Below are 14,183 nucleotides of genomic sequence, written 5' to 3'. Positions count from 1 at the left end.
ACCCGGGTAGATAAGGTTGAGTTTTTCTCCTCAATACCCTACCTGATTTCTCTCAAAACCAGATTTTACAATAGCCGATCATACCCGAATTCTGTTCCGAACCCGATTTATGCACCTAGAAAGCCCTTGAAGCCCAAATCAACGAAACCAAATACTTAAAACTCAAGGCCCAGTAAATATGGCCCAAAGCAAGTATGTTCTATTGACTATTGTTCTTTCAAGTATGAACCTTTCAAACGTGGATTAAGAAGATAAACAACCAACCAATCAAAACCCCTTATTCTTCCACGAGTCAACAACAAAATCTACACTTTTAATTTTATAACAAATAATAAAAACTTAATAGATTAGACTTTGTGCGGATAGCATTCGTAATGGCGTCGACGGTGTATGCGGCGGCTAATTCAACCTCCATGGCGGCCACTGCCGTCATCTTACCACGTATTCCGACCAGACCCACTATTACCCGTTTCTCTGGCTTACCTTCACTCCCTGCTCGCGCGTTTTCGACTTCTGTTATGCGGGTTTCAGGTAGTTTGTTTCTTTCAGGCATTTCGTCGAACACTTGGTGGGTGTCAAGAGTTTGGTTGAGTTAAATGCTTAGATTGTTAATAAGAGCGATATAGAGATTCTGGGGTTTGAGTAATACGTAATTCAAGTGTTTAACTTGAAGTAGAAATTTGTAATTTGTTTGTTTGTTTGTTTCTTTCTTTCAAGCATTTCGTCGCGCGTGTGAAGGTTTTCGTGACTTAAATGCTTAGATTGCTAATAAGAGTGAATATGGAGATTCTGGGGTTTGAGTAATCCGTAGTTCAAGTGTTTAACCGGAGAGTTTACTGTTAAAAAATTATTTTTTGGTGTTTCAAGCATTTCGTCGAGCGCTTGGTGTGTGTCAAGAGTTTGGATAAGTTAATGGTTAGGTTGTTGATAAGAACGTGTGTAAAGGTTCCGAGCGCTTGAGTAGTCGATAATTTAAGCGTTTAACCGGAGAATTTAGTTTTAAAAAGTTCTAGCATTTCGTCGAACACTTGGTGTGTATATGAAGATTTTGATTAAGTTAATGAATGGTTAGATTGTTGATAAGAACGTGTATAACGATTTTTTGGGTGTGTGTTACTTGCTTATAGTCTAAGTGTTAACTAGAGAATTTAGTTTTAAAAGTTTCCCATTTGTTTGTTTGTTTGTTTCGTTCAAGCATTTTGTCGAACCCTTGGTGTGGGTATGAAGATTTTGGTTAAGTTAATGCTTATGTTGATAAGAACGCTTATAAAGATTGTGGGGCTTGAGTAATTCATAATTCAAGTGTTCAACCGGAGAATTTAGTTGTAAAGTTTCTCATTAGTTTGTTTGTTTCTTTCAAGCATTTTGTCGAACACTTAGTGTGTGTGTGTGTGCGCGAAGAATTTTGTTAAGTAAATGCTTAGATTGTTGTTAAGGACGTGTATAGAGATTTTGGGGGCTTGAGTAATTCATAATTCAAGTGTTTAACCGTAGAGTTTATCTGATATTTCGTAAAAGTTGTTTGTTTGTTTCAAGCATTTCGTCAAACTGTATGATTATTTTGATGTGATAAATGATTATATTGCTGATGATAAGGCATAAAAAGAGTTTCGGACTCAAGTAAATGCTTACTTCAAGTGCTTTGTATTCATATTTACTCGAATTTTGATGAATTTAAGACATTACATAACCTTTTATTATTGTGACTGCAATACCATATTTAAAAGTTTCAATATGTTTGCTCGGGAATTAGATCTTCATGAGCTTTCTATGATTTTAAAACCATCAAATCGTTTTCTTTGTTGCACCAGTTTGCCTAATAATAATACTTAGCTTATCTCATTTCTGTTTCATGTTTCTTTTCACACCAGGGTCAAAAAGGTCAAATCTTTTCCAGATAAAGGTCTCAGAAGACGCATCGTCCGCCCCAGATGCTAACGAGTTGTTCAATGACCTTAAAGAAAAGGTAAACATGATTCTAAAAGTCTAAAACATTTTATGTTTCGTATCTTAATATTCTTTTCTTTTTTGTTTATTATTTGCAGTGGGATGCAGTAGAAAACAAATCCACCGTCATAATCTATGGTGGAGGTGCAATTGTTGCGGTTTGGTTGTCCTCAATCGTTGTCGGTGCAATCAACTCCGTGCCAGTGGTAAGCAGTAGCATAAGCTTGAATGTTTGATATTATTGTAATAAGTAATAACATTATTTGGCAATTTTAAATATTAAATTTTATAACCTTTTCTGATCTTATTTTTACGGTTTCATAAAAATTTCAGCTTCCAAAGATCATGGAGTTGGTAGGACTCGGATATAGTGGATGGTTTGTCTACCGATATCTGCTCTTCAAGGTACAAAATAAATAATTAAAATTATTGCAAGATAATTTTCAGGTGACTGTTACACAGAACAGTTGACTTTGACCGGTCTGTTGACCAGGCCGGCTGAGTAATCACCTAGTTTCTAAGTTTACGTATGTTTATCAAAGATGGAAAATGATTGATGGTGTCATGTTTTTTGTACAGTCGAGCAGAAAAGAACTAGCCACAGACATCGAGTCCATAAAGAAGAAGATTGCAGGGACCGAATAGATGGTCGTTGTGTCAGTCTATAATCCTACATTTACTTTGTTTGTTGAATTCGACTCCATGTGTTTTTTTTTCCATAAATTTTATGTACAAGAAGCATATATGGTCTTGTAATGTAGTATAGTATCTTATATGTGGATTTGCCAAGCTAGAGTACTCTGAGTTGGTTGTATGCTGTATAAACGGGTTTGGCTTTCGTGTTGAATCCACAAACACATTTACCTAAACGGGTGGCATTTGTGTCAACATGACAGGTTTGCAAATTGACTCGCTTAAGCTGTTTGTTGTTAATGTTTATATTCCGTAAATGAAACTAGATGGGTGATTTTGCCTGCAATTTAAAGTTGAAAGAGAAATTGATATAATATTTATGTTGTGTTCGAGTTCAAATTTTCGAATCTGTATTGGGTTTGAACCCCCAACCTATCCTCATTCTCTTCAATTTTCTTTCCTTAATTGGAAAGATATAAATTCTCTTATTTTACTTATCATATTTTCTTCCCATCCCTCCTTTTCTTTCTTTTAATGAAACTCGGGAACACCTTTTTAACTTTTCCTTTTTTAAATGAAACACTGGAGCAGAACATATTTTTTCATCCCTTATTTTCCTTCCTTTCATTCTTTAAATGAAACTCGGGAACACAGCTGAAACTCGGAAATACATTGATTTATATAAATTGTGAATCAATTATTATACATTATAACTTACAAGTTTGGCGCCGCAAAGCCATGTTAGGCTAATTTGCGGCACCTTGTTAGTAGTATTTCTTTTTGTTTTGTTTTAGTTTCGGCCCGTAATAAACGTAATGAAAACCTACCGAATATGAATTTTGTTTTTTGTTTTTTTTATTACTTTGATTTAGTTACGGTACCGTGCCGAACGCGAGCGAAACCGACCAAATTCGCTAGACTCACCGAGTTTTGTTTTAGTTCCAGTACAGTAACGAAAACCGACCGAATGCTGATTTTTGTTATTTTAATTCCAGTACCGTAACGAACATGACGAAAATGACTGAATCCACGTAAACTCAACCGCCTCAATGCCCGGGATCGATAACAGTCGGGTTTACCAAGTTTTACTGACCGACGTTACGCAGTCCACCCCAATTTTTATATTTTTTTGTTTTAGTTTCGATACAATAACGCACGTAACCAAAACCGACCGAATTCGCGTCGACTTACCGTATCAACGCTTGGGTTTTACTGGTTTGCTCGGGAAAAACTAGTTACAATATAAACCTCAATACTTTCCATCTTATCAAATTCAACCCCTTCCTCTTTCACCAGCTAATTATTCCAGTCTCAAGTCTCACTTCATCTCCTTCACAAAACCCTAACTCCATCCATCCAACGACAATGAACCGCCTCACCAAACTCCAAACCCTAACCCTACCTCACCAAATCCTCCAACGCCGTTCCGTCAGCGGCACGGCCAAAGGCAAAGGCAAGCTCAAGGACGGCAAAACCTTAACCCGGTCCAAAATCACCATCAAAAAAGGCCAGCAACAGAAACCGGATCCATCCGATTCAAAATCCGGCCCGAGAAGAAGCCATTTGGAGGTCCTAATCGACGGTTGCTTGCAAGCCAAGGCACCCGTACGCCACTTAACCCCCAAAGAACGTGCTCGAGAAGCCGAAAGAGAGAAAATGGGATTAATATCCGAAGACCGAAAACTAGAAATCACTAATTTCAAAAAAAATATTAAAAATAATAATAATAATGATAATAATAGTAATAAGTTAGGGTTAATAGGACCTGAGGGATTGGATTTGATAACATTAGGCGTTGTCGATGGCGAAAAGGTCCCGAAATACGAGTTAACGGTGGAGGATGGGCGGAAGCTGGCGAAGGAGTATAGTAGGATTTTGATGAGGAAGCATCGGGCGAGGCAGGCGGCGGAGTCAGCGTTGTTGAAGTGTAAGAAGGAGGCGGTTCAGGCGTTGCCGGACGGGTTGAGGGAGAAGGCGTTGGTGCCGGATTTGACGCCGTTTCCGGTTAATAGGTTTCTGGCGACGCTGACGCCGCCGATCGAAGGGTATGTTGAGAAGGTGAAGGCGGCGGCGAAAAGGCAGAGTTCAATTCAGGCCAAGCTTCGATGAATGGTGAGGTTAGTTTTTGAAGTTGGTTGTGCTGGAAATGCGTAGGGTTGTAAACGAACTAAACGGAACTAGTTAAGGAAATGAATTTGTTTGTGAACGGTTCACGAGCACAAACGAGTTGGTTTTTTTTGACAGCAAATGAATAATATTTAGTTTGTGTGAGATGATCAAGAACTTGTTATTAGCCAAGCTGTGATCTTTATGATTTGTTAAACATTAATATTTTGTTTTGAGTGTGGATTATTGATGCACGAAACTGGTTTGGGTTATAAGCTGAATCGGTTGGTCGACAGGTTGTAAAAATCGTTTTGTAAATAACTGGTTCGGGTTATAAAATGGTTTTTTTTTTTGGCGGGGGGGGGGGGGGGGGGGGGGTGGATAAGCGAGCCTATCAATTCGGTTCGGGTCAGAAACTGGTTTCTTTGTTAAATTTGGATTTTTGATAATAATGGCATTGATTTGTGGTGTTTGTTGAATGTGGATATTTGAACTTGATTTTAATAGAAATGCGTAGGGTTGTAACGAACAGAACCGAACCAAATCGAACAAGACCTTGTTCATGTCCGTTCGCTTCTATTGGGCAAGCAAACGGTTCACGAATACTTAACCGAACGAAGGTTCTTGTTCGTGTTTGTTTATTAAGCTAATGAATTTGTTTGTGAACGGTTTACGAGCACAAACGAACTTCCAGCTGAACGCTTGGTTCGTTTGCAGAAAATGCATATCTAGTTTGTCTTACATGATCCAAGAACTTGTTATTAGCCAATCTTTGATCTTTACGAGTCTTTCTTTTGATTGATGCAGGTTATACATGGTATCGACTTCTGGGTGTTTGCAGTTTCAGCCGTATAGTGTCGGCAGGTTTGCTTTTAGTTTGTTAGATCTCATCACCCATTCAATAAATGACCTTCAGTTTTGTTCATGAAAATTTGGTTGAACATTGATCAATGATTGTATCATCTCATCTCATCTTATAGTTTGGGATAATATTAGCTTTTGATTCATATTATTTTGGGATAATGTTAACATGGTTGGCATGTTGGTGCTAATATTTTGCCATTAGTAAGTTTTACCGGTCTGGTATTCTAAACATCATGTGACAGAAAATTTACTAGTTCTTGTGACTGCTTTGAAGCTGGTATCGCCTAGTGGGCGGGGTTTGTTTGTTTCTATCTCGTCTCATGAAAAGGAAGGTGAAGGCTGCCTCGAGTCTTCTGCTTACTGTGTAATTAATTATATGCAAGTGTGGTATCATGTGTTGCTACAGAAATCCTTGTCACTAAGGTTGTTGCAGTGCAAGAAATGCGCTAATTTTTCTTATTGTAGAGATGTACAAAAAAAAAGAACCGTAGGTGTAAACCGGATTGTAACAACTGTCTACCGTCTACACTCTACAATGTGTTACACTGTTACTGTTTTGTGACCGGTTAAACTGCTAAAAGTGCGAAACTAGTTGGACGATCTGTTTTTTAAATAATCATATGACCATGCTATTTACTTTCTTCCATTATTAATTTCTCATGCATCAACGAAACCACCATAATTTCCTCCACCGGTGAAACGATCAACTTGTCTAAGCACAACTAAATCGAACTATTTATAGTCTAAAAACCAAGTTTTACCGGCCGACTACTTAGTTACAAGTACAAATTTTAGTTTGAAAAAAGATTATTTAAACCATATAAGCCAAACCGTCATGGTCGGTTTGACAAGTTCAGCAAATTTGGTTATCGTTTCTCAAAAATGTAGTTTAATAATTCGATATGAATATGTTAAAAGTTCAATTGAGCTGTCGTATTGTATGATATGATAGCAAATCTTTTATAGAATAGTAACCAACTTTCAAAAGTGTTCCAATTAGATCACTTAACTTTAAAAAGTGTTCCAATTAGGTCACTCAACTTTCGTGTTTGATTAAATTAAAAGTTTTAACATGTTTTTTTAGCCAATTTCTTTTCTGTTTCACATAGGAAATCTTTTTATCTTTTTTTTTAAGTTGACGTTGAGTGGCGACGTGAATTTTATTTTTTATTTTTAAATTTTAATATAATTAACGTTTTTTTAAAATTTTTAAATTTAACTACATATATTGCAAATTCCGACACCCACATCTTATCATCCATTTCTTTCTTGATGTACACAAAAATCGGTAAGACTTGATTTGAAGATTTAGTGACCCGATTTGAGAAAAATATACATCGGTGACCTAATTAGAACACTTTTGAAAGTTGATTACTATTCTATAAGATTTTCCCTACTATTAAAGCAGGACAATGTTTTCACATGTCATTCAATTGGACCCTCTACGTGTTACAATTTTCCCTTCATGAATGATAAAATGAAAAATATGTTGTTAAGACCTTGCTTTTAAAATGCTTGTGACTTACCAACTCAAATGTCTTTTCTTTTTCATAATTGTTATAAATTCACAACATTCCATTTTGTTTTCTTTTTTAACCACCCGTGTATTACACGAGCTCTATCCTAGTCATAAATATAGGCATATTAAGGTCCATAATACCAATTTACATTTACTCTTTTATCTTTTCAAAGCACACAAGTTTTGATTCAGTTCTCAAATAACAACATTTGAAGTTAGAAATATTCATTAACTACTATATTTTTAATGCCTGATAGTAAGCTCGGCCCGAAGATGAAGGATGCCATTGATGAAGTAAAGACTGTCCTCGGCCATAAACGAGGTCCACGGAATCGCAAACAAGTTTCTGTAACCAACCGCCTTTCCACCCGTAAAAGTATAATTCCCTTTATACTTGCTAATATACTCTTCAGTAGGCTTTGACCGAGCTGAAAACTCATAGTCAACCGCAAATGTCACCGACCCTTTTTCCTGCATCCCTAGAAACAACCCGAAACAATGAAACGAGCTTTGTTGGTCCATGTTACAATGAGCTGATAAGAAAAACCCTTGTCCACCTAAATGAAACGCTTGAGAGTAGACCCGGCCGGAGGGGAACAAATTCTCGCACTCTTCACGTTTCAGATCTAGGTATACTACACATTGCTGGCGTGGTTGTTCGAACTCCACAACTTTAACGGGACGGTACTTGTAGGCCCGTTCGATGAACCGGCGATTTGGGGGAGGGTTTTCGTCAGCGGCTAGGGTGCGTTGTCGGTGTGGGGCCTCGGCTTTGAAGAAGAGGGCTTCCACGACCACTTTTTGTGCAAACTCGTGGTCGAAGTCATTGCATGCCATGACTTTTCTGAGCTTTCTGCAGGTCATGTGGGGGAACCGGATGAACTGAGCTAGCCGTGTGGCTAGGATCTCACGGCGTTCTTCTATTTTAGGGTACTGAAGTCTGGACCATTTGAGTACAAAATCATAAACCGCGTCTTCTGATGCCACTTGCAAATCATCACTTGCTATAATTGCTTCTACTCCAGCAAGAGGCAAGTTGAGAACCTCATCTTGAAACCTGATTATAATATGGAAAATTAATGGTCCTTTTCTTAAATAAACGTAAAATTAGATGAGCTTACTTGGTGATATCTTTGTAACGGACAGCAAGAAACTGTTTTGCTGCATCGGTCAATGGCTGAACGGCTTCCGCCATTAAAACACTGGATGGAAGATCAAGATAGAGCAGTGCAGAATCAGGTGTCATATCCAGATTTCTCAATGCACGGCTGCAATATCTCATGCAAGAAGCCACCTCAAACTTATCAGCAGCCATTAATACGTCGAGCAAAGCAGGAGCAGTTGTCACGTTTAAGGTGTTGCTGTACATAAAGTTGAGGAGTTCCATAAGTGCAGCTTCCTCTGTTGCGAAACGAAAGGTGAGAAATCTAAAAAATATTTATCAGTTTTAGGTGTAGTATGCTCAACATAAAATGAAATATGTACCGGATGCATTGATACGCAATGTTACATGTCGTTGCTCTGACTCCCTCATACCATTAGAGAAAAGCTGCATTGGAGATGAATGGAAATGAATACTATAAATTAAAGAATTTTAATGACAGAAAATAGTATACTCATTTGGAAATTGGGAATTTCACCTTGTAAAAGAATGGACTTTTTGCTGCCAAAATTGGAGAGCTAATGTGTAGAGTTTTTACTCTTACAACTGTTGAGCACTCCATGCTCCAGTTTGAATCAAGGTCGTTTGCACCTTCATCTCCTGTAAGTGGAATGGAAGAACACGTTTAACATATTTTGATGTGATAATAAAACTGACAAACACAAGATAAAAAATTATTTGAGAAAACAATAGGGAAAATGAGCAAACCTGATGGGGGTTCTTCAATCATTGCTGCGGTCTCCTCATCCTGGTTTTCAGTGTCCAAGTCATCAGGAATGTTATCAGGCTGGTTCAGAATTTGTTCCTCTGGACCAACAGCAGACATATCTACAGCTGTGAACACCAATTGTCAAGGTCAATGAATGCACTTTTGTTCAAAGTAACCAAACTATAACCATCTTTATCAAGCATCAAGCAAGCCTAAATGAATACAGAAAAAAACTGTTTTGTGTTTTCCTGAGTGCTTGTTGGTTATTATGAGGAGCTAAAACTCAGAAATCAAATCCTGACAAGTGACTGCTTTTATAGCAAATTGTGCTTCAAAGATGACTAAACTCGATCAATAAATGCATGCAAAAAGATGCTAAAGTTTGACTCCGATCCTCCTACACTAGTAAAGAGACATGCACCTTGTGGAAGACACTCATTCAATAAGAAACATGACTTCCACCAGAAAAGAGTCAAGTATAACCATGATTCTGCAATTAATGACCACATTACAGAACGTGTCAGCAGTAATTTGCCCATACAACAAGTGAGAACAAAAAACAGGAAATATCATATTCCCATCCCGACTTTATCACCCGTTCCAAAGCTTTTATAAATGACAAAACTTTCTTAAACTCCTCCCCCTTTCACCTCAGCCCTCCCTATGACCAGATTACCTCAACTCTGTCCTATATATTATTATGCTTTGTTTAATCTAAAAGGTTGGCCCTAAATCATACATACTCTCCCAACAGAGCCGACTGGCCCAAGTCCCAACCATACATGAGATGATCCATTTAGTTGATTAACCAGAACCCTGCTATTTATTTTATAAAAACTGTTTTAAAGAATTGAATCCTACAAAAACTATATCACTGAACAAGAGTAAACTATATATTACTTGAGTTTTTAAACTCAAAGTTTTTCTAGATACCAACGCTTCTCACTTCCTCCTGTTTTCCACCATGAACAGCCTTTTACAGTCCACAAAATGGCAATTAAATTGCCAGCAGTACCAAGAGTTACACTCTCAAGAAGCCAAAAGCAGAGTAAAAGAGTAATACTTTGTGTATACTGATGTACTCATGTACCAATTAAACTTGCAATCAACAGACTAAGAATGGCCCATGCAGTGTGTCAAATATGCCCTAAAGTAAAGATCTAAGAAGATAACTATCTCAAGGAAACAGACATGTGCAGTATCCCTACAGCACTTGTTATTAGACAATTGCAATCTTCATATCAACCAACAACCAGTCAACCACCTAATTGAACATGTTAAAACATATCAAGCCAATCGTTCGAGGAATACTCTTTTAAGAAAGTAAAAAATATCAAGCCAATAGCTCGAGGAATACTCTTATAATAACAAGTTCCATTATGCAAACTATATTTATCAGAATACTTTATTTTCAATTTAATGAAATATCATGTCAAATCCTCCAATGGCTGGAAGATAAACCTATATTCGTGTAGTGACCTAAGAAATAGACAGAAAAAGGTACATATATACAATTTTAAGTACTATTTTTACTAACTATTACCAACATGTCAGTTCATTCATGTCAAACAACTTATGAACTAGACACTGAATGTCTTAAGTTCAGTTCCCCACCAGCAACATTTTTATATCACATCTAACTTCCATATCAAATAATAAATGTGAACATGATAACTCAACGTCTAATCACTTAATACTGTCAAAAAGGAGCTTCACAGTTACTTAAAATAGGTTCCTAACACAAAAATAATCATCAAATTCTTCACATCTAACAGTATTCTCCTAATTTAACAAACAGCTATTCAAATCAAGTACAGCATCAATAGCAAAAGCAAGTATCCCTACAGCACTTCTTATTAGACATCTGCAATCTTCATGTCAAGCAACAACCATCAAACTGAAAATGTTAATAAATATGCTCTGTGAATATAAAATTAAGCAAATAGCTCAAGGATTTCCCTTAAGAAAGTAAATTTAAAATAACTTCTTCCATTATGCAAACTATTAACTATATTTATCATTTATCATTGATTTTCTCATTTTCAAAATATTATGCCAAATGCTCAAATAACTGGAAAAAAAACCTATATTCATGTAGAAACCTAAAATAGAGACAGAACAGGCTAAACAGACAAAAAATAAAGTGATGCTCACTAATTATCATCATCATATCAGTTCATTCATGTCAAAACAACTTATAATTGTCATAGGTTCCTTCAACCAACAACACTTATGGCACTGTCTCACTGTCACACTGTATGTCTTAAGTTCAGCTCCCCACCAGCAACATCTTTCTACCACATATAGCTTTCATACCAAACAATACATCTGAACATGACAACTCAATGTCTATTCACTTAAAATAGATTCCTAACATAAAAATAATCATCCTCTTCACATCTTACAGTTTCATCCTAATTATTAGCATCATATCAGTTCATTCATGTCAAACAACTTATAATTGTCAAAGGCTGACACTGTCTGTCTGTCACAATGTAATACTGTATGTCTTAAGTTCAGCTCCCCACCAGAGAAATCTTTCTATCACATCTGACTCTTATAACCAATAATACATGTAAGCATACAGATAACTCAATGTCTAAATCATAAAATAAGCTTCACAATTACTTAAAACAGGTTCCTAACACAAAAACAATCACCAAACCCTTAGCATCTAACACTATTCACCTAATTTCACAAACACTTATTCAAATCATGTACGACATCAATCGAATAAGCAACAACAAGCAACAGATACACACACACACATCAACCTCTAATTAACAAAACCTCAAACTATAAACAACAATTTACGGCATATATCATAAGCTCAGCTCAGCTCTGCTCCGCACCAGCAACATCTGACTCTTATACCAAATAATACATGTGAACATACATGATAATTCAATGTCTAATCATGTAATACTGTCAAAAAGGAGCTTCACAACTACTTAAAATAGGATCCTAACATAAAATTAATCATCAAATTCTTCACATCTTACAGTTCTCTCCTATATCCTCCTAATTTCATAAACAGTTCATCAAATCATGTATGGCATCAATTGTATAATCAACAAGAAGCAATAGATAACATACACACACACACGCATCAACCTCTAATTAACAAACTCTCAAAACCTAAACAAACAACATACCATTCTCTCGTTTAATATTCACTCTCCGTCGCTTCCGATTCCTCCCCCAAAGCTAAACTAGTTCAGCTCCCTCTTTCTATCACATCTCACTTTCACACCAAATAACACGATAACTCAGTGTCTAATTCACTTAATAAACCATAAAACAAGCTTCACAGTCACTTAAAACAGCTTCCTAACAACAAAACAATAATAACCATCAAATTCTTCCTGCCACAATAATAAATCATTTAAAAAATCACAAAGCAAGCTTCACAGTCACTTAATAAATCACAAAATAAGCTTCACGGTAACTTAAAACAGGCTACTGAGACAAAAAATAATCATCAAATTCTTCACAATTTACATATTCACCTAGTTTCACAAAGTGTATCAACAACAATCAATCAATCAATCAATCAATTAATAAACCTCTAATTAACAAACTCTGAAACTATAAGCAAACAATATACCATTCTCTCGCTTAATATCCTCTCGCCTTCGCTTCCGGTTTCTCGCCCAATCAGCTAAGCTAGTGCAACCTTCGCCGTCAGCTCTAGTCTCCTCCTCCGTAGACTCGGAAACTATCTCAATCCGAAGTATCCGGTCCGAGAAGTTGCTGTCGTTGAACGCGAATCCGAAGTCGCCGTCGCCGCGGCTGACGTCGGAAGGAGTGTAGTCCGATGAGTCCATAATAGCCGTTCGTGGATCGAATAGATCCAGATTCGAATCACGCATGGTTTGATTGACTTGAATGGAATTGGAAACCCTAGGTTTTTGGTTAGCTGATGGAAGTTGAAATGAAATGTGTTGAGGTCAAGAGACACAAGACGAGTTTGGTATTATTAATTAATTAATTTATTTATTTATATTTATATTTGTTTATCTTTATATACGTAGAGAGAAACTCATACACTGGTAAACGGTTATCATCAATTTGTTAAACGTATTCGTTTTTTTGAATTTAAACTTATTATTTTTGTGATTTTGGGATAGACGGTGTTGAAAAAACCCGATTAGGTGTCGATTAATCTCTAATTAATCGTTGTTCCCTGCTTTATTGATTAATTTTTGGTTAGTCTGGCTTAATCGGTCAACGTCAAATCCGGATAAAGTTGACGGTTTCGACGAGATTCCGACCAAAATCAACGGTTTCCGATGAGATTCCGACCAAAATCAACGGTTTCCGGTGAGATTTTCATAAAAAACAAACGATTTCCTGCGAGGTCATAGCCAAAATGTGTTTATGTGTTTATAAAACTGAAAATTTCATATAAAAATGTGTGCATGTATATATATATATAATTGAAAATTATTCATTAAAGTCGGACCCGATTAATTCCGATTAGTCTCGTTTAATCGTTAGTCCCTACCCTACCGTCCGACTAGCGATTTTTAAAACACTATGGTCTTTGGGATGTGCAGTTTTTTTTTTCGGTTGGTCTCTTGAGGTTTCTTGTTGACTCTGTCTACTTTTATCGTTATATCAAGGGTGGATTGTTTTATCCGGTTTGTTTAGTTTTTTTATTAGTTTTACTAAACGATTTTACACAACCTCGGTTCATCATCTTCATTTATCATCGCTTACCTTGACTAAGCACCCCACCACCACTGACCACTGCCACCATCCGTTGTCATCCTCATCTCTAAACATGCATGTAACATAAAAACCCTGATTGAAGACTTGTCACGTCATCATATTTATCGTATATGAATATAGTTCGCAGCCCTATCGATCTATGTCTAAAACCGAGCCTGATTCGCGACTCCCTTGAAACCCGTTTGATCTTAAACTCAATCTGTAGCGGTTAGGGTTTTGGTTCCAAATGAGCAACTGGCAGTGGTGTGATTTTAGGGCTTCGAGTCTTATGACGGTTGTGATTAGGGATGATGATAGTGGGTAATGGTTCGACATTAATACACACACGTCTTAAGTTGTGAGAACTCAAAATAAATCCACCTAGCAAATTTTTTTATTGTTTTCTTTTTTCTTTTTTTCATATGTAGATGTCACACCTTGATTTTAGGGCTTAAATGTGTGACCAATAGTTGTTACATGTTTTATAAATATATCAGAGTTGCGGGTTCGTTTTAGCGGAAGATTTTAAT

At 36.7% G+C, this 14,183-nt stretch overlaps 3 protein-coding genes across 6 annotated transcripts; 2 read left to right on the top strand and 1 right to left on the bottom strand.

Annotated features, from left to right (window-relative positions):
* Positions 1-350: 350 nt before the first annotated feature.
* LOC143632921 (protein CURVATURE THYLAKOID 1A, chloroplastic-like) lies at positions 351-2,722 on the top strand. Its single transcript, XM_077101329.1, has 5 exons — positions 351-531; positions 1,872-1,966; positions 2,046-2,153; positions 2,281-2,352; positions 2,527-2,722. Exons 1-5 carry the CDS (start codon positions 375-377, stop codon positions 2,590-2,592), a joined length of 498 nt encoding a protein of 165 aa, XP_076957444.1. The 5' UTR covers positions 351-374; the 3' UTR covers positions 2,593-2,722.
* Positions 2,723-3,907: 1,185 nt separating this feature from the next.
* On the top strand, positions 3,908-4,689 carry LOC143632920 (uncharacterized). Its single transcript, XM_077101328.1, has one exon. It carries the CDS (start codon positions 3,946-3,948, stop codon positions 4,687-4,689), a length of 744 nt encoding a protein of 247 aa, XP_076957443.1. The 5' UTR covers positions 3,908-3,945.
* Positions 4,690-7,199: 2,510 nt separating this feature from the next.
* LOC143632919 (BTB/POZ domain-containing protein POB1-like) lies at positions 7,200-12,812 on the bottom strand. Of its 4 annotated transcripts, none has more exons than XM_077101324.1 (6): positions 12,548-12,812; positions 8,940-9,065; positions 8,710-8,831; positions 8,555-8,618; positions 8,191-8,470; positions 7,200-8,126 (listed from the first exon to the last, which is right to left on the bottom strand). In XM_077101324.1, exons 1-6 carry the CDS (start codon positions 12,810-12,812, stop codon positions 7,313-7,315), a joined length of 1,671 nt encoding a protein of 556 aa, XP_076957439.1. In that variant the 3' UTR covers positions 7,200-7,312. The 4 variants fall into 4 exon arrangements, with proteins under 4 accessions (XP_076957439.1, XP_076957441.1, XP_076957442.1 ...); XM_077101326.1 differs by lacking the exon at positions 12,548-12,812 and adding an exon at positions 12,096-12,120; XM_077101327.1 differs by lacking the exon at positions 12,548-12,812 and adding an exon at positions 10,681-10,699.
* Between the last annotated feature and the right edge of the window lie 1,371 nt (positions 12,813-14,183).

The sequence above is a fragment of the Bidens hawaiensis genome, unplaced genomic scaffold (assembly GCF_021521415.1).
Source record: "Bidens hawaiensis isolate Kalapana, Puna unplaced genomic scaffold, B.hawaiensis_p1.1 tig00006555_1, whole genome shotgun sequence".
NCBI classification, from domain to species: Eukaryota; Viridiplantae; Streptophyta; class Magnoliopsida; order Asterales; family Asteraceae; genus Bidens; species Bidens hawaiensis.
This window is presented reverse-complemented; position numbering and strand designations above follow the sequence as displayed.